The sequence below is a fragment of the Tenrec ecaudatus genome, chromosome 10 (genome assembly GCF_050624435.1).
Source record: "Tenrec ecaudatus isolate mTenEca1 chromosome 10, mTenEca1.hap1, whole genome shotgun sequence".
NCBI lineage: Eukaryota > Metazoa > Chordata > Mammalia > Afrosoricida > Tenrecidae > Tenrec > Tenrec ecaudatus.
In genome coordinates this window covers 157,358,633-157,380,814 of record NC_134539.1, presented here as the reverse complement: position 1 = coordinate 157,380,814, position 22,182 = coordinate 157,358,633, and the positions used below count along the sequence as shown (strand labels likewise).

Sequence of the window (22,182 nt, the reverse complement as noted above, 5' to 3'; positions counted from 1 at the left end):
CACAGATTGCTGAGCAGAATGCTCTGAGAGGCTACGTGGGGCTGCGCCAGGCCCACAGTCAGGGAAGGGAGGGGCAGGAAGCAAAGACCGCAGGCTGCCGACCATGCGCCCACAGGGTGGAAATGCTTCACACCATTTCATCATCTCCTACTTCCCTTCCTCAGGGTTTGCAGCGACTGATCACGATTACATTTCTAGGACGGGACAAACCAAACTGTAAGCTGTCCACATTCTTTCCGCCATTACCAAGGTACGAACACACACACACACACACAACCCCCCCACCCACCCACCCCCTGCCCCCCAGACCCGTACAACTCAGGAAGGAAGTCTGTTCGTCCGAGATGAACAGCCCTTCCCATGCAGGAAGCTCCCAGACAGAGGAGCACCACCCTCGGGGGAATGCAGTGCTTGAGAAGATCACGTTCCCAGGAGGGAGAAGGTAATGCTGAAGGTAATGCTTCCTTGCGCAAGGATTACCTGGTCAGAAAACACTCTGACCCCACTGCTGGTGCAGGGAGAAAGCACATAGGCACCTGAGGTGGCTGTGGAGCACAGACACACCAAGAAGAGTACCTCCCAGAGGTCTGCTCCAGCACCTCCCCGCTGCACAACACCGACAAGCAGGGACCCAGCTCTCCGGCCGCCCTCAATGAGCCCTGTGTCAGGGTGAGACCCCTAAGGAAAGGTTGAGTCCACTTACGGGGCTTCGCTGCTCTCTACATAAAGCACATTCCTGGCCACCCATCCCTGCCCACAGCACTCACTCTGTGGGGCCAAGGGGCTCTCCCCAGCACCAGACAGCTGCCTTCTCTAACAGCTCAGGACCAGTGTGAGGGCCTTGGTCAAGTTCATCAACCTGATGCTCCTTAGAGGTTGGTGGGCCAGAGGTCACCACATTTCTGCAGAGAAAGGTGGGAGGAAGCCCGACTGACATGTCCATACATACCCTCTCACCGGAAAGGAACTACAGCGTTCATGCTGTCCTTGGGGTCTGCCCACACTGCGGCTGTGAATGCCCATGGCAGAAGCGGTCTGCAAGCGCTCGGGCAGACAGCAGGCCACTCTACATGCAGCCACCCACAGGGGAAAGGCAACCACCCACTATGTGGCAAGATGGGCTCGTTCGACTTCCCACCCCGAGTCACACCTGCCAGGAGATGGACGGCGCTGTCTGGATGCACTGATTCCAATTCTCACTCCCTAACCCACCTGGCAGCTGGGACAGGGCTGAGCAACATGGGTCCACGAGGAGAGGCAGAATGGTAACACCACTGTTACCGGCAGCTGTGCACATCTAGGGTGAGCACGTGCAGACTGACCAGCAGCAAGGCCGTCACCAAGCCCACTTCCTGAGGGCCAACAACCTTCAGTACCAGCCAGTCATCGGCGAGGAAAGGTAGGGTCCACCCTTCCTGGACACACAGGTTGCTCAGAGCGATCCTGTCTTGAGGCCACTTCAGCAGCTGCAAGTCAAGTTCTCTGATTTCCTGACTTTCTTGAATTAATGGCAAATCCACTTTCCATCCACCCCAAACCCAGGAGAAAGCCCAACAGTGGGCTGTGGCTGTGGGATTGTGCTTGAGCCTTGGGATTGGGGGGGAGAGACATGGAGACACTTGGATTTTCCCTTTCCCAGGCTCCAGGTCCAGAACCTGATCCCCACGCCACCTGCCTGGGCCCCTCCCACCCTCCCAGGGAGACTCTGGTTGGAGGCGCCCCTGAGGGCTATTTAGTGGCAGTGTTTCCAGCGGGAACAACACTTCCCGACTCCTTCAATCTCCTGCAGGATGAAAGCTGATGCACCTTCCAGGCGAGAAGGCAGTCTTCAATCTCATCGGAAGAAATACCTCACCAGCGGCAAACAGATACATTATTTACAGATACATTATTTACAAAAGGACTCAGACACCCTGGCAGGGAGATCCAGGCCAGGCAGCACTCGCAGCCAGCAGGAAGACACTCATGCTGGTTCCTTAAATATCTCCCTCAACCCAAACCTCGGTGATCAAAGCACTCAGATGTTTCATCCTGAGCAGCAACACCTGGAAATGGATGCAGCAGACCCACTCGGGCAGCAAGTCCCATCACCCACCCCCACTGTGCAGAGGTCCTCTGGTCGGCTCTAGGGACAGCAGCTGCTCCCTCCTCCTGCCACCCACACTGCCTGGAGGCAGGCAGGTAATTCCAAAAACATTAATGAAAATGACCTTATTCCAAATTGTCCAACCTCTGTGGGTCTAGTGATGAAAGAGAAAGAGAAACCAGGTCTCGGGCACTTTCATCAGCACCCACTGACAGTGATCCACTGTCCCCTGTGGGGGCCCAAGCTGTAAATCATGATGGCACTCCACTGTGGCACCACCAGCATCCGAGACCCAACAGTGCCCCTCTCTGAGTGCAGAAGGCATAGCACCCTCCCTGCAGAGTACCACAGGGTGGGGCTATCTCCCCAGGACCCGGAGAGACTGTGGGGAAGCAGCACCTGGCACACAGACGAAGGTGCAGGGGAACCACCTCGAGCTCTTTGCATACCCTGGAGGGCAGTAAAAGTCCAGCTGCCCACAGAGGACAGCTACGCTAGGTGCTGCGCCACTCCTTCCTACCTCCCCAAACCCAAGTGGACAGACAGAGCAGGGAAGGGAGAAGGCAAGGAAGGTGCTTTGGGTTCCCAGGTGGGTGTGGCACGCCAGCGCACCTTTGCCAGGTCATTGACCACCTGAAATTTCTGAAATCTGGCAGTACTCACAGAGGCATGGGACACTCCCAGAGAAATTACTGTCTACTCACTCATACAATAGCTACCTCAACCGTGCGGAGGCACACACCCAGACACACAGCCGAGTGTCCTTTCATTACATTCATTCAATCCCGACCACAACCCTGAGGACTTGAACACTTTCTGATGATCAACATCAAAAACCCTCCCCACTGCACAACAGATGACCTGATGAACACAAAGAGAAAAAAAAAATTCAGGTTGGCAACGGCTTCATTTTGGTTGGTCCCCACTCAATGCCTGAGCCTGAACTCCAAATGGCATTGGGCAAATCTGCTGCAAAAGACCTCCTGCCGGTAATGAAGAGCCAAAGCGTCACCGTGAGGACCAGGGTGTGTGAGCCCACGAGTGGGGCTCTCCGCTGCCCCAGCCTGCGAGCGCCGAGCCACGTATAAGGGAGGCACAAGAAGGGGGACGTCGGGACCAGGGTGCTGTTGAACACTGAAAGGCCCAAGGATGGCCAGAGAACAAGTCAATTTGTCTGGGAAGAAGCAGAGACGGTGGGCCTCAGGAGTGAGGGTGGTGAGACTCGGTCTCAGACGTTGGACAGGAGTCATGCAAATGGAGCAGGATCGGGCAGTGTTTACTTCTACTGGGCATGGGGATGCAACACACCACCGAATTCTCATATTATCTCTCTCTCTGCACTCTCCAGAAAAGCCTCTGGAAGGAACACGGTTGATGGGCACATCTCAAATTAGCAACTGAGGCAAGAGTGCAATATGTGTGTGTGTGTGTATGCATGTGTATATATATACACCATATTGAATGAAGGGGAAGTACAGAGTGGAGGCCCAAGTGTCGGCCACTGGAGATCCCCTCACAGAGGGGTTTAGGAGAGGAGATGGGTCAGTCAGGGTGCGAGGTAGTACCGATGAAGAACACAGCTTTCCCCCAGATCCTGGATGCTTCCTCCCCCCAACTACCATGATCCGAATTCTACCTTGCAGGACTGGATAGGGCAGAGGCTGTACACTGGTACATATGAGGGCTGGAGGCACAGGGAATCCAGGGTGGACGATACCTTCAGGACCAGGGGTGTGAGGAGCGATGCTAGGAGAGTGGAGGGTGAATGGATTGGAAAGAGGGAACTGATTACAAGGATCCACATGTGACCTCCCTGGGAGATGGACGGCAGAGAAGGGGGTAGGGAAGACTCCGGATAGGGTAAGATATGACAAAATAACAATCTATAAATTATCAAGGGCTCATGAGGGAGGGACGGGGAGGGAGGGGAAAAAAAAGAGGACCTGATGCAGAGGGCTTAGGTGGAAAGCAAATGCTTTGAGAGTGATTAGGGCAAAGAATGTGCGGATGTGCTTTATACAATTGATGTATGTATTTGTGTGGATTGTGTTGAGTTGTATGAGCCCCTAATAAAATGTAAAACAAGAAAGGAAAAAAAATGATTAGGGCAAAGAATATACAGATGTGCTTTATACAATGTATGTATGTATATGTATGGATTGTGATAAGAGTTGTATGAGCCCCTAATAAAATGTTTTAAAAAAGAGTGCCTTCCTACGAATAAAGCCTTGTTATAATTGGCTACGGAGCCCTGGTGGCTGGTGGTTCAAACCCACCAGGCACTCTGTGGGAGAAAGAAGTCGTCAATGGCTCCCGTGCTGATTGACAGTCTCAAAAACCCTAGATAGGATCGCTCTGAGAATATACTTCTGGGTAGCAGGGGCTTGTTTGTGATGTTCTCATTCATTTGGTAGGCCTACCAAATGCCCCCCAGAGGCCTGGAGACGCTGTGTAAACACCAAGCCACCACCCCCACCCTCGGCAAACCTCCACAAGGGCACCAGCTATCAGCTAAGTGCTGTGACAGGTGGGGGCTGGTGCCCTGCCTCACCTCTTCCTCTTAGCAAGCAGCAAATGGACAAAGAACGGCCAAGTCCCCATGGGGGTCCAGCTATCCAGATGCTGGAATTCATAAAGTTCTGGTCTGGGTACCAAGGGATCTCAGAAAATGCATGGAATGCCAGGCCACACACAGCAGGGCGCTTGTTCGCCTGCTTCCTGCACGAACCTGCACGCACTCCCAATCCCAATTCTCCACTGTGCATTAGAGCAGAATGCAGTCACTGCGTCAGGCTGCAGGAGGCATGCCCACATGGCACCGAGTTGACACAGCGCCTCTCTGGCAACCGCAGCAGAGACCGTGTGAGCTGCGAGGCAGCCCTCAAAGTCCTGCCTTCGAGTCAAAGGGGAGGCATGTAAATGCTGCCACATTTGAAAGCTGTGCCATTTTTCCTCAAAGGTTTGAAGGCAGAAGACAGGACAAAGTGCTCTAACTGGTTGAGGTGCAGAGACTGAGAACACCGGTTTCAAGGTCCCACAGAGAGAACTTTACCTTCTCTGAGGATGGGAGGCAGGCCTTAAGCAAGGTAACAACGGGGTCCCTACGCCCTGTGCCACCCGGAGGCTGGGTCGCACTGCTGGGTGAGAACGGAAGGGAAGCACTGGCCAGGGTCCGCTGTGAACACTCAGGTTTAGATTGTCGAGGTGGAGCTGCCAGGTTGGACAGAAGGGGGTGGCGTGGGAGCTTACCCGGGGCTGCCAGTTCTCGTACTGCTTCTGTAAGTTCGCACCAATTGTTTCCAGAGCTTTCTGAGGGCCCATCGACAGAGGATCTAGGGGAGCAAGAAGAGAGACAGTGTTTAGCGTGTGGGCTCCTCCGCCCGCCTCGAGGCCTCTGGTCAGGGCGTCTCCTCACAGCGGGCGGTGAGCTCCGTGGAGAGGACCGGCTGGCGCTCTCACGGTCACACTGTGGTCCTTGAGCAGGTGGCAGAGCCGAGCGTGGGGACACCGAGGTGAAACGCTGCAGGTTATTTTCCTCCACGGCCTCAGACAGCTCTGTGCTGAGCAGCCCGTCCTACCTAACAACTGACAGGTACGTCCATGGCCCGCCCAGGTGCACCAGGAGCGGCCGCAGAGCGCATGATGCCATAGCAGCTGCTCCGGGTGCGCGGTGCGGCCATTCACCAGCGAGGCCCAGAGCCTCTGTGTGGTGATGGATTCTATTCACCCATTTACAAACTTGCTATATGTCAACATAAATATTTATTAACAACGAGAAAAATCTCTTCTTTTAATTTAATGAGAAGAATGGCATTGTTTTATAGTTCTCTAAATCTGTTTGCCAGCTGGACTCTTAAGTCCGCTTCCTCTCACTCACTCTGTAGTGGCGGCGTGTGAAGAAACCCGGCCTCACGACGCCAGCTCCTTAGAAAAGGGTCGCTGCCTTTTTACTCACCAGCCAGGGCCACGGGCTACTGCAATTGAGGCTGTCCTAGTCTGCAGTAGCAGGCTAGTGGAGGGGTCGCCAGGCACACCGTGGCTTCAACAATGGGCTCAAACATAACAACCACGTGTCGTTGGCTATTGGCACCCACTCAGCTAGCTGTATGGAGGAAGAAAGGCCTGGTGACCGAACCAGTGCTCGGCCCCACTCAGGCACAGGGTTCCCAAGAGTCAGCACCAGCCTGCCAGCATCTACATGCTGCACGTGGCCGCTCTGTAAAGCCACTGGCTGTTGGCACTGTGGCACCTGAAATCCCTGTGACCCATGATGCTGTTATTTCACCATAACAGGCGGGCCTTGGTCACATGGAGGAGTGGCTCCCTGGTGTGCAGGCCTTGCAGACAGCATCTTGTCATAGCAACAGAGGACTTGCTCTCCACCATCACCACGGTCACGGCCAAGAAACCCCCACGCTGTGAGGGCATGACCAGGCTGTCAAGAACAGCATGCCAGATGGCAGGGGGGTGGGGGAGTTGTCTCATCTTAACTGAAGGCTGCCTCTGTCCCACCTACTTCCCTCTAAGTCACAGGCTCCCGCAGTCACTGTCCAGACCGAGGTCAAGCGGTGGCCCCTTCAGGCATGAGTTGCAGCAGGCTCACCCCCCACACAGTGGCCACTAGTGTCCAAGGCAAGGCTAAGGTGGTATCACCCACGTGTGCTGCCCAGGACGATGAGGAGGGCGGGAACTCAATGGGTGCAGTTTGAAAATAGCCAAGGGGCATCTCAGCGAAGCTTGCCAGGTTCTTGCTGAGCTGTCCACAACCCTGCCAGCGAATATGCCCTGGCTACTGCCATAAGGACGTACCTGCCCCAAGAAGGTCGGGTGGGGCAGACAGCAGTTTCTAACGTGTAGCTTTGACGCCCCACCTCGGTGCACAGGCCCAACTCCATCCTGCTCCCTTTATCAGGGGCCTCCAGGTACCCTGCTTCCCTGTGTACCTGCCCTCCCGAGGGCGTCCCAGCACAAGCTTCCTGTATGAAGCCTCACCGCACCGCCTGCCCTCACAACAGCCAGCGCCCAGCCATGCTTGCGGGTACACGGTCAGCTGGGGCTCCCAAGATTTAAGTCTGTCATCTAAGCCAAGGGCTTGGATGGCCCCCTGCGCTCTGCTTCCCCCTCCATGTACTGCTTGTGACCCTTCCAATGCACCTGCACATCAGATGAGCTCCTGAGGTCCTCCCACTCCTGGCAGGACACATGGCACAGTGACAGAAGAGGGATTGCCACCCAGTCGGAACCCTGGTGGTGCAACACGAATAAGCTCCCGGCTGCCAGCGGAGCCCACCCACCGCCACGCGGGACACATAGCAGCTGGCCCCTGCGAGACCACAGTTGAGCATACACTGCTGTGGGCCCGCTCTTCCACAGTGGAAATGAGCTCAGCACCGCCCTTCCCCCACCAGCGACACTCAACCCTTCAAGTGAACGTCCAAACAAGTACTCCCACCAGGGCCGGAGAGTGAGGCAGTGCTCACACACCACACGCAGTGGCAGGGGCGAGGCTCAGGACACCAGAGAGAACTGAAGGCATGGATGGCCATGGCCGGCACAGCCCAAGGACAAGGTCAGTGGCCTGTGATTGAATGTTGGGCCAGACCAACGGGTACCAGCGATTATCTCTGGAGAGACTGACAAATGTCCTATGCAAAATTCCAAGCCATGTAGATGGAACTCAATGCTAACCCTCCCTCTTCAAGGGGGTTGGGGTGGGGGCCCAGTGGTCCATTTCTGAGGTATGTGGAGGGGTTTGCGCAGCATGGTATGCTGCCAGTCTTCTCCTGCTCAGTGACCGAGGTCAGCTCCCACAGTGACAAGTCATGCTGAGGCGACAGGGTGAAACAGGACTCACACTGCACCTCAGTAGCACAGTCCGGGGGCTGAGTGCTCGGCTGCTACCAGAACGGTTGGTGGTTCAAACCCACCAGCGACTCAAGAGAAAAACGAGGCAGCTGCTCCCATGAAGACTGGCAGCCTCAGGGCCCCAGCAGGGCAATTCTACTCTGGCTGCAGGAGCTGGCTTGACAGCACCACGGTGGGTCAACGATGAGAAACACCGCAGACAAGTCCCCATAGAAAGGCCATCACTGGGCAAAGTGCGAGGCCCGCATTCTTCACAATGATCCACTCGTCAGAAACTAAGGGGATCTGAGTGAGGACGGTCAGCCATGCTCACTGGGGGTCTAGGCGAGGACCAGTAACGGCTCAAAGGAAAGCCTGCCCTGTGCCAACAGCCGGCCTCACTGGTGGCAAACTTACCTCGGCTGTGGGTCAGAACAACGCTGTGTGTTCTTGGAACATTCCCGTGGAACCCTGTTCGGGTAGGAAAGTGGTCAAGAGAGAACACTCTAAGCCTGCTCCCACACTCCTGCTGGGGCGCTAGGACTCGGGCTGCTCAGAGGCCGAGACAAAGCGGACAGCGGTGAGGAGGCCTGGTCAGCCTGGCCGGCTCACTTCTGGCCCGGTGTTTACACGGGGAGGCAGTCACCTGACCGGTTGGTGTGCAAATTTCAAGAAGAGCAAGGCTTCACTCTCTTTGATATGGCCCGGTGCCAGCACAAGATGGTGAGGGCACTGAGCTGACAAGGGTCACAGTGTGCCTCTTTGTGGGGTGTGGGGGCAGGAATCAAAACCAGGACTCAGGGGCAAGACTGGGGTAGGCATCTGGAAAAACCCAAGCAGCAGCAGCAGCAGGTCCCCAGCAGAGAGCGCAGGGCGGGGAGCAGCTGGCAGCAGGCTGCCTGCAACGCCCACATGTCTGGAGGCAAAGAAGCAAGTCATGGCGCCCGCCCCGAGCCTGAGCTCCGCCGGGTGGGGACCAAGTCACTGGGCCCCGCACTGAAGCACCAAGCGCTGAGCAGCACAGTTTGGGAAGCTCAGCTCAGTGGGCCCGCTGTGTATGAAGGCTGTCTCTGTGTCCGAGTGACCCCAAGCTGACCGCTGCCAGTAAGAAGTGAAGACTGCTTGATGTGCAGGCACATTTCTGGGGTCAGGACCAGGGAGCTAGTTTCAGAAGCAATGGAGCTGGAGAGCCAGGTAACTACCTACTGAAATTCTCTGATGCTCTTCCTGTCAGGTGTCCACAGTGCCCCCCCCCCCCGCCCGCCCACCTATGTGTCCACAATACATTCCCACCTCTGCCTCCAACCACTGACTTTCCTCCAAGTGGAAAATCACTGGCTCTTCAGAACCAGCACAGATCCTCTCTCTGCAGAGTGCTGCTCCTGGCCAAGGCCTGAACCCCACTCTCCAAGGGACGCCCCGGCCGCCATCCTTCATTCTGCACCCAAGCCCAAGACCTCCAGCAGCACGAAGCAGCACATACCTCGTTTATCTCCAGCCCCGGGTGAAGTCCATGGAATGGCGATGAAGAATATGGTTAAAGGCACAAAGCTACAAGCGCCGGGACGGAAAAGAAGACATTGTCAGAGCCCGACAGCAAGTGAGAAGGCACACCAGCCAGGCTGCAGAGATGTGCCCCACAGAGGCTCACCAGCCCAGGAGAGGATGGGAGAGACTCGCTGGTCATCTGTACAGGGTAATCAGCTGACTGGGCCCACTCCCTGACCCCACTGCTCTGCCTTGGCAGAACCAAGACATGTATGTGCAGGAGAAGCTCCCCTGACAGCCCACTGGGCAAGGCCACCCTTAGAACCCAAAGGACTTCAAGGAAAAGAGCTCAAGGGCCTAGGGCCATAGCAGAGGTCTAATGCTGTGTCACGTGTGTGGAGTTGGGGGACAAAAGACACACGCTTACAAATTCAACACGTCCAGAAAAGAGAATAAACTACAGTCCCAACTGATCCATAGTAACCTGATCCACGCCAAACCAAGCAGAGCTCCCAGCCATGGCCTTGACTCCAACCCACATGGAACAGGCGTGCGGAAACCCAGAGGCACTAAGAACTGCAGCCAGAGGGCGCTTTGAGAGAAAACTCAGTGCACAGAAGGATGAGTAACTGGGAAGCACCAGCTCCCAGCCTTCCTGCAAGCTGGAGAGAGCCAGGCCACGAAAATGCCCATGAAAACTAACTTCCACGCCGACGGTAACATTAACAGTCAAACAAGATCCTCTGGGACGATGCACCAGCACCACAGAACCTGTGTCCCGGTAAGGCAGCCACCAAGGAAGCTGGCCAGCAGAGGATGCAGCTATCATGCGCATGGAGACAAGATAGCGGCACCCTGGCTGGATGGACACAGAGCCCGGCAGCAGCTAGTGTAGGCATGCTCACAACAAGAACCTGATTAATGATTTGAGTGTAGGAAAATTGCTGACAGACTCATCAGAAGTGCACCACAGGAAATTTAACAAATACAAATTTAAGTAGTCAGGGGGCAGAAGGGACAGAGGGAGGGAATTTAGAGGGGCAGGCTAGGCTATTGGTGGATGCTGATTCAGGCAAAGTGGAAGAGGGTCCACAGGAGGGACTGAGAAATCAAGGAGTGGGCACAGGGAAAAGTATTGGGAGGGCTGATGAATTGTTTAAACTGTTGTAACATAAAGTAGATGTGAACTATAAACCCTTACCTAATTTACAGTAAAAATTAACTAGTAAATCCATCATTGAGAGGATGCGTGTATGGGCATACCAGGACATACCCACACACAGTGCACAGAAAGGCATGCTGGTGCACAAATACAACAGAGACATCACTGGGAAAAGCAAAGTATGAGACCCCTTCTCGTGGATGTCTAAAATGAAACCTGATAATCCTATGGATCATACGGTGTATTGGACAGGGTTCTCTAGAGACACAAACCAGATTGCTAGTAATTATATATAATTCAAAAATAAACTGTTAAATAATATAATAGATAATACAAGAAATTAACAGGTAAATTATAAAGCAGTGAGACACTAGCAGTCCTTCAAGTTTTGAAAGCTGCCAGTTGCCAGTCCCCTTCTGTAGAGAGAGCTGGGCTATATATACCCAGGCAGCAAACAGCAAGGCAGGTCCCCAACTCTCATCAACTGTCAGTCCCCAGCTCCAGAGATGAGCATTCCAATCGTGTGGGCTTAAAGGGACCTCAACTTACAGCGACACAGTCCACAGGCTAGGCATCCCACAGGTAGTGTACCCCTTTAAACTGAGGCACAGAACAACCAAGGTGAGACTCACCAAGCCATTTATCCCTCTGCCCTTCAGCTAATCCTACTTGTGTTTATCGGCCAGGCTGGCACAATAAACTATAGCATATGGCGACCTCAGAGGTAGAAAGGGCCGTAAACCACATCAGTGGTGGTTGTCGCTAGGTGCTTTCCAGGTGGTTCCAACTCAGAGCAACCCGATGTGCAACAGAACCAACCACCACCAGCCCGGCACCATCTCTCCACTGCTGTTACGCCTGAGCCTGTGCTGCAGTCACTGTGGCAGTCCGTCTGGTCAAGGGTCTGGGGCTTTCGATGATCTTTCCAGGGCCATCATTCAAATGCATCCATCTCTGTCTGCTTTATTCAACATCCAACTTTTACGCGCACATGAGATAACTTGCGTCAGGCACGCCTCGGTCCCTGGACAGGCACATCAAAATCACCTGGTGGCTTCTCTGCATCTGCCCACACCGGCAACAGTTATAATGTAATGGTCAAGAGAGCCTGATCCCCAGCGGGTATAAACATCAGGCTCTTGCTCGCTCACTTGTCTGGGAGAATAACAGGAAGCTTGGGAGGACTGATAATGACAGGAATGAGACGTTACTGTTTCTCTTTTTTCCTGGCAGGAACAGTGTTAAGGTGGAAAAAGAAATCAACTGACCTGAATTAAGTCTGCTGCTAGCTGAACCAATTCAAGTGACCAAGCCAGGAATAAAAACAGGCATGAGCTCAGATCTGGATTGATGGAAATTAAAGACCACTAAATACATAAGCCAAGATTCACAATGGTTGAGCAGACAGCTGCTAGCCAAAAGGTTGGGAGTTCAAATCCACCAGCCAGTCTGTGGGAGACAGATGAGGCCGTCTGCTTCCGTGAAAAGACAAAACCCTCCAGGGCCGCTCTCCTCTTCGCACTTGTAGAGTCACTGTTAGTCAGAATGCACTCAACGTCAACAGGCTGGTACAAAGCAGTGACTGGCCATGGGGGCACACACAGCAGCGTGAGCGGTCTCACCCACACCCATTCTGCTTGGGGGTAGTGGACGGGGGGGGGGGGGACAGGAGGGACAAGACACAGGAAGTCCTGTATCCATATAAAGAAATCAAGCCCGACCTCCTGCCATCCACAACTGGTGCCCTGCAGGTCATGAGTCCAGTGAGTTTGGGGAGGAAAGGGCTAAACTCACACCCTCCCCTTGAACTCTCCACTCAGACAGTCAGATCCTCCCTTGCCATCCTTGCCAGCATTCTCAAAGGGGCCAGGGGACTGTGGGTGTAGAACCATGCTGCAGCCGCACTTCTGTGGACGTCACCAGTCTCCCTGCATACACTGAAAGCCCTGCTCATTAGCAAAGGCCTCTCGCCCCTGCGCCCACTCTCCTAGGCCTGCTCTGGGATTGAGCTACCTGCCCGCCTGCTGGCAGGGGCGGTACCCAGCCATTCATCACACTGAAATCAACTGTGTAGGGCTGTCACAGGCCATCCTCTGGGATTCCCAGCACTCAATTAACATGATGCCTTCCTCCTCGGAGGCTCTGGCAGTGAGTGGGCTTGGGAAGCGCTGGGAGGGGCAGGACTGAAGACACAGGACGTGGTGGGCAGCGACAGTTCAGTTCCTGGATGGATGCTGCTGTCAGGTCTTGAAAAAGGTAAGTTTGAGCTCTGTCCTCACATGACACTCCAGTGGAGCCTCCCAGGGTCCCTTTTCCCTTTAGGGGCATGCTGGGGAGAGGTCTCATGAAGATCAGCAGTGAGCAGGTGTGGTCGAATTCACGAATGAGGAGGGTGGACAAAGTGGATGGTAACTGGCAATTGTAGGCGCCTTTCAGGGTCTCCATCTACGAGCCTTTCCACACACTCTGTGTTTCCGAACTCTTAGCACTTTACCCCAAAGGACCACAGGCCGCCCCCATATGTAGAGGCGGAAGCTGAAGTCTGAAGCAGTCCAGTGTCATGCCCTGAGGGCGCAGAGGTCATTTGTGGTGGGTGCCAGCTTCCCAGAGACCTTCAACCCTAGAGCACCCTTTACCACCCACCTTGCCTGCTGACTTTCCCTCAGGATAACATGTCCTCCACAGCCAGCTGCACGCTCACGCTGACATGGCAGGGGGAACCCCGCCCTCCTAGTCGGGCCTGCCTGAGTCTGAGATCCTCCGGCTGCCTCTTCTCTCCCGGTGAAGGAGACAGGGTGTGGCTGTGGGCCACAGGGTGGGCCAGGGCACAACGAGTGAAACAAACCCAGAGACGCTGTCAAGAAGGAGCAGGTGTGTGCGTGGCTGCCAACCACCAGGTCGGCCTGAATCTTCGCAGCTCCACTCAGCAAGGGGCTGGCCACAGCAGGACGGGCCTGTCGAGACAACAGTCAAAGAAACCAGAGCCGGAATCCACCAATAGCAGCCAAGACCATGTGGGCTGTCAGAAAGCAGGCACCCCAAAGTGGGGTGGGCAGTGACATGCAGGAGCAGAGCCTGTATTTCTGGCCGGGTTCCGAGGCTATGGTCAGGCCGGGACGACGTCTCCCAATAATCCGTGCCCTTGGGTCAGGCACACCCTCCAGCACACAGGCTGCACTTCAAGAGCAAGCTGAAATGAAAAACCCTCCGGTGTGCACAGCTCTGAGCGTCTTTGTACTTCTTTGTACCTGGTGGGTAGTAGACACTGAGCAAATCGTTGTTAATTGCCTGATTAGCTGAGCACTGCCTACTAGATCAAGTGCAAATTCCTCTGCATGGCTTTCAAGGACTCTGCCACTAATTAATGGTCTGACCTTGAGCACCTCAGCTCTGATTGAGAAAATGAGTAATGGCAGAGGGGCTGCTTTGAACGGTGATGGTTGGCAGCAGCTATGTGTCATTACCCACAATGCCACCAGTTTGTTCTCATCAGCGACGCATGTCGGCAGAGACTTCCATTGCTGCCAAGAGCAAGGGCGGGTAAGCGTGGCATACTGGTGGCTGCCCTCACCCCCTTGGCAGTAACTGGTTGGTGATAGGGACCCCTGGGCCTTCTCGGGGGAGGGGTTCTCACTGCACAGCAGCTGCGTTCTGCAACCCAGCACCAGCCCAGTCTCTGGGAGGGCCTCTTCCCCCAGCAGTGGAAGTCAGCTGAAGCCCCAGGTCACCTGCTGCTGTGTCCCAAGACAGGAGGCTGGTGCCCTTTTAGACGCAGTCCTTGAGGTTCACATTACCCCCCGCAGGAAGGAGACAGAAAAGGAGGTATCAGCATGGTGGGGTCAGTGAGAGGAAGACAGTCCTAACTTGATGGACAGTCATCTACCAGGGGTTGTTGGGGATCGTGTGGAAGAGAAAGAGTGGGCTGACCCCGGTCCCTCAGTGGCCAGAGACACTCCTAGGAGAGGCTGGTATAACGGGCAGACAAAGTCAGGTTTGAAGCCCAGGGCCCCACAGGTCCAGCTGCGGGCAGGGAGGGTGCAGACGGAAGAAGTCCAAGTGCTTCTCTCTAGGTCCAGTGCGCGCTCGGTGACCCCGGGCACTTCCTGGGAAAGCAGCGTTTCCTGCATGTGGGGAGCCTTCCTGAGCTGACCTCCCATCAGTCAACGTGCATCTAGCATCCCGTTGTCCGGTGCTCGGTGCTCTGCTTCGAGCAGGCAGGCTCCTGGAGGCCCGGGCTAAGGCACACCTGTGTGGGACTGTGGCGACTGCTGCAGCATTTACCGTGCAGCCATCAAACAAAACGGCCTCCCCTGCTCCTCTGGAAAGAGACGAGCTCGTTTCTACGTAGTCAGTGGCACCTTCATATCCAGAGGGAGGCGGGTGAGGAGTTAGGCAGGGAGGAGGCTGGGAGCTGTGAGAGCCCCCTACCTGACGTACTGCGCAGAGCAGTCAGGAAAGGAGGGGCTCACAGAAAGGGAACACAGCCATCTCAGGCTGGTATAATCTATCTTCTGCTCAGTAATTCTGCCAACAAAGCTGCTGTCACCGCAGAAAAACCTTCAGGGTCCCGTCACAAACACAAATACCCCCTCAGCGCCTCTGCGAGCAGGCCCGCCGCCAACATGCGTGTGCATCCGTGTACGTACGAGGTAATAAGTGCACAGGCACACAAACAGATGGAGAAAAGGCCATCGCGTTTACAGCCACCCCTGCCCTCCTCTCCGAGGGCAGAGCAGCTGCCGGCCAGCACACACTGTCTCCAAGAGTCCGAGGCACGCTGCAGGAAAACGGGATCCCTCCTGGAACAAGGGTGGGAGTGCGGGACAGGGCAACCCACTCTCAGGGCTCTCCCCAAGAGAATTAACATAGACCCGTGTTCACAGCAGTGCAGCCAGAGCGTAAGCAACCCAGCTGCACGCCCACGGACTAAAGGACGTGCAACCGTCTATCAGCCAGCTTTCAGGAGAAGCAGGTGCGACACACACTACAGCACAGACAGCACAGATGAGCCTGCGTGCAATGGCGTGTGAGTCTGACACACACGCCATGACGATGAGTCCAGACAACACAGTGCTGAGAGAGGGCTGTCACATGGGCGTGCCTCCTCCCTCCAGTAGTCCTACAGCAGCCAGTCTCGCCTGCACAAGCAGCTGAGTGGGTTGGCTGTGTGGCTGAGGGTAGGGGTGAGCGCCAGCAGGATGACAATGTTCTGAGCCAAGTCAAGCTGACAATACACGCACCACATGCACCAAGGCCATCAGCTCACACACACGCCATGAACAGTGAAGTATGTGTGAAGCCTAGCTCAGTGCAGCTGTGTTCAACAAACACACAACAGCCAGTCCTCACACTCAATCACTGCAAGGACGCCCAACGGGACCCTGCCACATCACTGACTTGTGCACACAGGCAGGAGCCACGTGCATTCTATCATCTGCCAGATGCCAGCTCGGCTGGGGCAGCTCATGGGAACCTGGAATAGTGCTGGGGAAGGGAGCCACAGGGGGTGGGGGGGGCAGGTGAAGCATATTTGGGAAGGGACTCAGGTTCCTCCTCTGACACCGGGGGGCAAGTGCTATGTAGGTATGCTGGAGAGTTGCCAAGGGGCACTGCCACACCTCGCTCATGTGCTGGTCTCTGCACGGAGCCATCTTCATTGTCCTGCTCCCCCACTGGCTCCATTCTACAGGCTCAGCACAGTGGGGCATGCATGAATGCACAACCTCCTGCGCTCTGGTGGCGCCACGCACCACGGGGACCAGACAGGACACTAGAGGGTGCCACCTTTGCCCTCACTGTGTGTATGCTCTGGGCACCCTCAGTTCGTCAGTACTTTTGATGCTCTGTCCATGGAGAGGCTAACCCTTGGCTTCTGTGGGTTGCCCTCCACCAGCAGGAGTAGGGGCTCTGTAGGGAGATGGCTGATTCTGGGCACCAGGTAGTGAAAGAACAAGATGGGCCTGAGACAAACTGACATCCCCAGAAATAAGGCAGCAGCACCCAGAGCGTGATGAAAGCAAGGCGAGAGAGTGCACCGAAGCCAACTTGCACAGGCTCCCACCACTCCGGGATGGGAAGTCCAAGGCCAAGAAAAGACAGCAGGAGCCCCAGGTGAGTGCACGGGTGTGCCTCTCCCCCGACGGGGCTTACTGACCAGAGAAGGGAAGGGTCCATCAAAATCAAGAGGCACCTGACACACTGTGATGCCAAACCAGGTCTCTGTCTGGAGAACCCCGCCCAGGAGGCACAGCCTGGGTTCAACCACAAGGAAGCACCAGCCACGTCTTCAAACAGTGGGCCCAGGCTCTCCCAAGGATCAGCTCACAAGTGTCAAGGGAAGGCTGAGGTTGTCTCCTGATTCCAGAAAGGGACTTTCCAGGCAACGCACAAAGCAGTAAGGCCTTCTGCTCTAAAAGGGACGGACATCACTGAGCTGGGGCTGGAGCTACCATGGTGGCTGTTGTCCAGGTTAATTCGGGATGTCACAACTGTCTGGTGGGACAGAGGACATACCTTGCTTGTCAGAAGGAAGGGAGCAGAGTGTCGGCACTTCCTGTCAGATGAGGCCGTGGGGCCACACTTTGACTAACCCAGCCCCTGAACCCCTCAATCCGGAGGACTTGCACCAGACCCTTCCAAAATAGTTCTTGGAATGAAACTCGAACTTCTGGAGACCACTGTAGCTTGCAGAGTCGAGCTATGACGACTTTTTCCTTTTTTCTTCTTGAGCACATTGTTCAGCGTTCCCATCCTAAGATCAGGCCAAATCCAAGTTCAACTTAGAACATTCCCTTGTGACGATGAAAATGACTCCAAGTTGTTGCAAAGTAGGTGGTTTCCCTCAGGTAAATTTATATTTTAAATACGTACAGAAAGCTGTCTGTTTTGCTGTGTCTCGTGCCGAGGCACAGGCAGGGCTGGGGCAGTGTGGCTCTTATAGCTCCCATCCCACCATGGGGGTGGTGGGGTGTGTGTGCATTTTCTCCTCCTGATGGTCTGGGTGAGAGGTGAGAGGGGTGCTGATAGACACTATGCTTCAGTTCTCAGTGGTTGTTCATAGAACGAGTTGTGAACGTAAAACCTTGGAACTCTAGCTAGGAAGTGGTGGGTTCTGACATGCTGAAATAAATCTTCTCTGAAACAAGAGGGGGACTCTCATCAAGAGAGAAGAGCCAAGACTGGAGTGTGTCTTCTGAGACCCAAGACCCCAGACAATGAACCTCCTGGACCCAGGAGCAGAGTCTGGACACAGTGAAGTAACAGGAGTGGCAGCAGCAGAAACAGGAGCCTGAGGGGAAGAAAGTAGTGGGCCTCCAGGCCCAAGGAGCCAGTAAATGTGGGTGTCCTCAGGCAGGGAGGCGAGTTGACAGACTGAAGGCCTCCAGGAACTTGACTGGAGGAGCTAAGTTTGCTGACCCAAGCTGAACTGGGTGCCTTCAGCTAAGGCGGTAGAGTGGCATACCCTCTGGCGCATTTATCAGTAGTGCTAAAAGAGCTCTGTGTTCAGATGGCCAGAGCAGGGGAAGACCAGGCCAACAGGGCAATAGCCAGAGAAAGGCAGCACTACAGAAGAGAACTATAAGCTGAGCACTTCTGATCCTGACTTTTAACCTGTTAACGTCTTCATCAAGGTCATCACCGTGAGCATGGTCTGTGAGTTCTGGGGCCAGCAGGAAGGAGAGTGCCGTGGGAAGGATGGCTGGTGTCAGAATGAGTAAGAAGGGTGGAGGTGTGAGATGTGCCTGGCCTCAGCAACTCACAGGACACAGCCTTGAGTTAATGTTGAGTTTGAGTCTCCTTCGCCCTCTACCTTTGACAGGAGTTCTTTTTGTTTCCATGAACACTGTCCTGTCAACAGTGATCCAGGAGGCTGTGTGCGGAAGGGCTCCTTCTATTAGGGAGGGGGATCAAGTAGGAATGTCCTAACTGTTCTTGAGTGGAAGGCTGGGACCACAAGAAGACACCAAGCAAGCGGGACTCAGGAAGGATGCCTGTAACAGACCGGCCCGGCCTTCAGAAGAGCAGAGTAACCACACACCCAGATGTCAGCAAGAGCCCCGGTTCTTCTTCAGATCACCCACGGAAGCCCAACTGTGTGGGGCGAACCTGTCAGAGCAGGCAAGCATGAGCACCCTCCAGTGACTCAGGAGGAAGAGGAGTGGGCGACCACGCCACTGGCGGAGGCAGACATGGAAGGCCTGGCCCGTTAGGGCAGGCGCGCCTTCGTCCTCAGAGGGCTGCCTTTGCTCCCGAGCACTTTCAAGGGATCTGTGCAGCAGCCGCTGTGCCGGTGCAACCCACTGCTGGGTCTGCTGACTGCCACTGCCATGCGCATCGACTGCGCAGCCCAGCAAGGCAGACTCCTTCACCAACCTCCATCCTTGCTCGCTTATCATGTTGACCTCCCCTGGTCCAGTGGTGAAGATTTGGGGCTTCTCTAGGATGTGGTGTAATCCCCATCAACCGAAGGCTGGGGCGCTTCTATTGCAGAGAAACAAACCGTGGCTGCACACAGCACGGATGAACATCGCTACGGGACAGGCACACTGCGGCTCTGAACAGCCCCGATGATCCCGCTGGGAGCCGAGGGGCAGCCTTGGGAAACCTTGCATGGGACCCGTGAGTCGGAATGGTCTGGACAGCACCGGGTGGTCTTTGGTTGTTTGATGAAGACCTGTGAGGTATTCACCCTTTCTAGAAAGATACTCACACAGGTCTATCAGTCAGCTGATCAACCCTCCTCCCACCACCGATATTTTAAATTGTGGTAAAAATACACACACCAAATACCAGTCCATTCAACCATATCTGCACGTAATGGGCAGTGCCATGAATGGCTATTTCCAGGCTGGGCACCCATGGCCACCACCCTTGTTCAAGGGGCATCGCGTGTCATCATCCCATGTCCCCCGCCACATGCACCTCCCCAAGCTTGTTTCCTGCAGGCAAGGCTGCAGCTCGCTGTCCTTCTGCAGCCGGCAGCCTCGCCATCCTGCAGGGCGGCCTGTGTGGGGCTCGTGCCATGGCTGAGCAACGTTCACTTACTCATTCATCTGCTCCGTTTTTAAACAGCTTGTGCTGGTTGCTGCAGAGGCAGCGAATGATTTCATGCAGCTCTTCTAAGCAGTCTCTGTAACTGCCACCAAACGGCCTGCCCTGCATACTGGCCGGGTTCCCCTGTGAGTTCCGAGGACCAGCATTTATTGGAAGGCCGCCTGCTGCGTATATAATGAGCCCTCCAAGAAGCAGGAGCGGGCTAGGATCTCACCACCAGCAAGAGCCAGGAGTGGAGTGCATCCTCTGGGCCCGAGATCCCTACCACAGTGAAGCTCCTTGATCCTGACAGAAGACAACTGTGACATCACAGCAGCAGCAGCAGCAGCAGCAGCAGCAGCAGCAGCAGCAACAGCACCGGAATCAGAGCAGTGGACTTCTGAGTGCTTTGGGGCAGAAGGCTAACTTGTGAAGTGGGGTGCCCCTGAGCACTTAACTGGGTAGCCGGGCTTGCTGCCCGTTAGCGTGAAGCTGAGTGACCTCAGACTGAAACTTACTGGAGTGGGGTGTCCCTGGGCACTTAACTGGGGGAGCTGGGCTTGTTGTCCTCACAGAGGTGATAGAGAGGTTAGCATGCCCTCTGGGCTTTTATATGAGCAGCCACCAGAGAACTCGGACCTGTCCTGGCTAAAACACTTCAGCCTGAGCATTTCTCACCTGCAGTACCACCTGTTAACATCCTTCACACGCCCTTTCCCTGTGAGTATTTGCCCGTAGGCTGTGTGTGGCCACTGCAATGGACTGGGCTCAGTAGCTGAAAAAGTAGAGTGCAGAGACGGTGACAGTGAGACAGTGAAGCCAGGCATGGAGAACACCGACAGCAGCCTCTCCGTGATCACTCCAGGGACACTGGTTACACACTGAGGCCATGCACACTCCTTCTGAGTGGTTCCTGTGCCACAAACATTAAATGCCACAAAGCAGGTGGTCTTGCATGTGCTCTGCTGGACAGGGGTCACCGCCATCCTGGTCAAGAGAAATACTCTCTTTCTCTCCTCCTGCACATCACCCACCTGTCCAGTTGTTAGAAATGTTTATCACTACTATTACAGTGCTGGATACAAGGGAAGAATTCACTTACCTATCCAACATTCTAAGCGGGCACAGGGGGTGGTCTTCACCACGTCGGGAGGGTCCACACCAACATTGAGGCACAGCACTAGGGCAACACTGACAGTCTTCATCTGAAGGCAGAACAGAAAACCAGGAACTCAGCAGAGCCCTTTCCCCAGCCCACCAGCCCCTCTCACTTTGACCCGCCTCCCTGAGGATCTTCATCTGGAGGCAAGACAGGAAAGTGAGCTCAGTTGAGCCCTCTCCCAGTTCTCAGACCCACTTGCCCCTCCTCACACCCTTGCCCCACCTGATGGTCTGTCTTCACCTAGAGGTAGAGCAGGGAAACAAAAAGCTTGCAGCAGGCCCTTCCTCAGGCCTCAGACTGCTCTCCGACTCACCAGCCCTCTCCACATGCCCCACCTCCCCAGGTGTTTTTGTTCTTGTTCCCAAAAGAACTGCCTTCTCTGAAGACAGGTGTCAGGGACTGGGGTACAGGGCAGGAGAGAAGCCTTTCCTGGGCTTCTTTGTGCTGTGTTCTCCATAGAATGAGCCCTAAAAGGGCCCTCAGACCCCCTGGCAAGTGCCTTAGCTAAGCCTGGGCCATGGGGGCCTGAGTCTCGTCATCAAGAATCCCTGTGCACTGGAAGGCAGAGGGCTTGCCAGCGTGGCTTAGTGTGCACTCTAGTATTTGGATGCCCAAGTTTTGTGTTTGTTTTTTTACTCCAAATATTTATGAAGTATTTGTGTGCTTCATCTTTCATGGGTTGATTTATCAACATTGGAGATTTTTCTGATTCACTGTTGTTTAGTCCAACACTCCCAAGTTTGGTGTTTGCTATCTGATCCCTCTCCTGCTCCTGGCACACCAAATGCTGGGTCCATCATCTCAACACCCAGCGTGTTCCCAGCTGCTGCGACGGGGCCTGGAAGTCATTGGCAGACCAGCACTCGTTCACAAAGGGTCCCTGAGCACTGGCTACATGCCAGTCACGTTTGGAGGGGGCAGCAGTCAATCAGAGAAACAAGGACCCCACTGAGGAGTGGGCACCCACTGAGAGACTGTCAAAGCCCCAATGAGTTCCTTGTGGTGTCACCTTCAACCCCTAAGCCTGCCCCTCCCAGCTCCCTGGCCAAGCCCATCACCCCACCACCCGCTCAGAGTAGAACCACTGCGCAGGCCTATACCAGCAACACCGTGTCCCCAGCCCAGCCCAGCCCGGCCCGGCCTGTCCATACTCCCTCAGACCGGGGGCTCCTGAGGGAAGGCTCCGAGCTCCTGAGCCGCAGCAGGCACATCGGGCTCGGAGATCAGCTGCTGAAAGAGCAAACGTGGGCAGCACGTGCTGGGCTGCTGCAGGTGACATTAGCCCTCTAACCCACCTGGGGGTGGGGTGTTTCCTTGGCAAGTGACCCGAGGAAACTGCTTTCTTCTCCCTCAGAAAGCTGGCCACCATGTCCATCAGTATCCCTTCTCCTGAGGTCTGCCAGGGCT

The 22,182-nt window shown here is 55.1% G+C and overlaps 1 protein-coding gene across 2 annotated transcripts in view; it reads right to left on the bottom strand.

Annotated features, from left to right (window-relative positions):
- Positions 1-22,182, bottom strand: part of RPTOR (regulatory associated protein of MTOR complex 1) — a 231,272-nt gene that overhangs the window by 136,515 nt on the left and 72,575 nt on the right. For both annotated transcript variants that reach the window (XM_075562327.1, XM_075562328.1), the window contains exons 2-3: positions 20,716-20,818; positions 5,336-5,418 (exon numbers count right to left, since the gene is read on the bottom strand). In XM_075562327.1, coding sequence (XP_075418442.1) covers positions 5,336-5,418; positions 20,716-20,818 — 186 coding nt within the window. The remainder of the gene's footprint in view (positions 1-5,335; positions 5,419-20,715; positions 20,819-22,182) is intronic.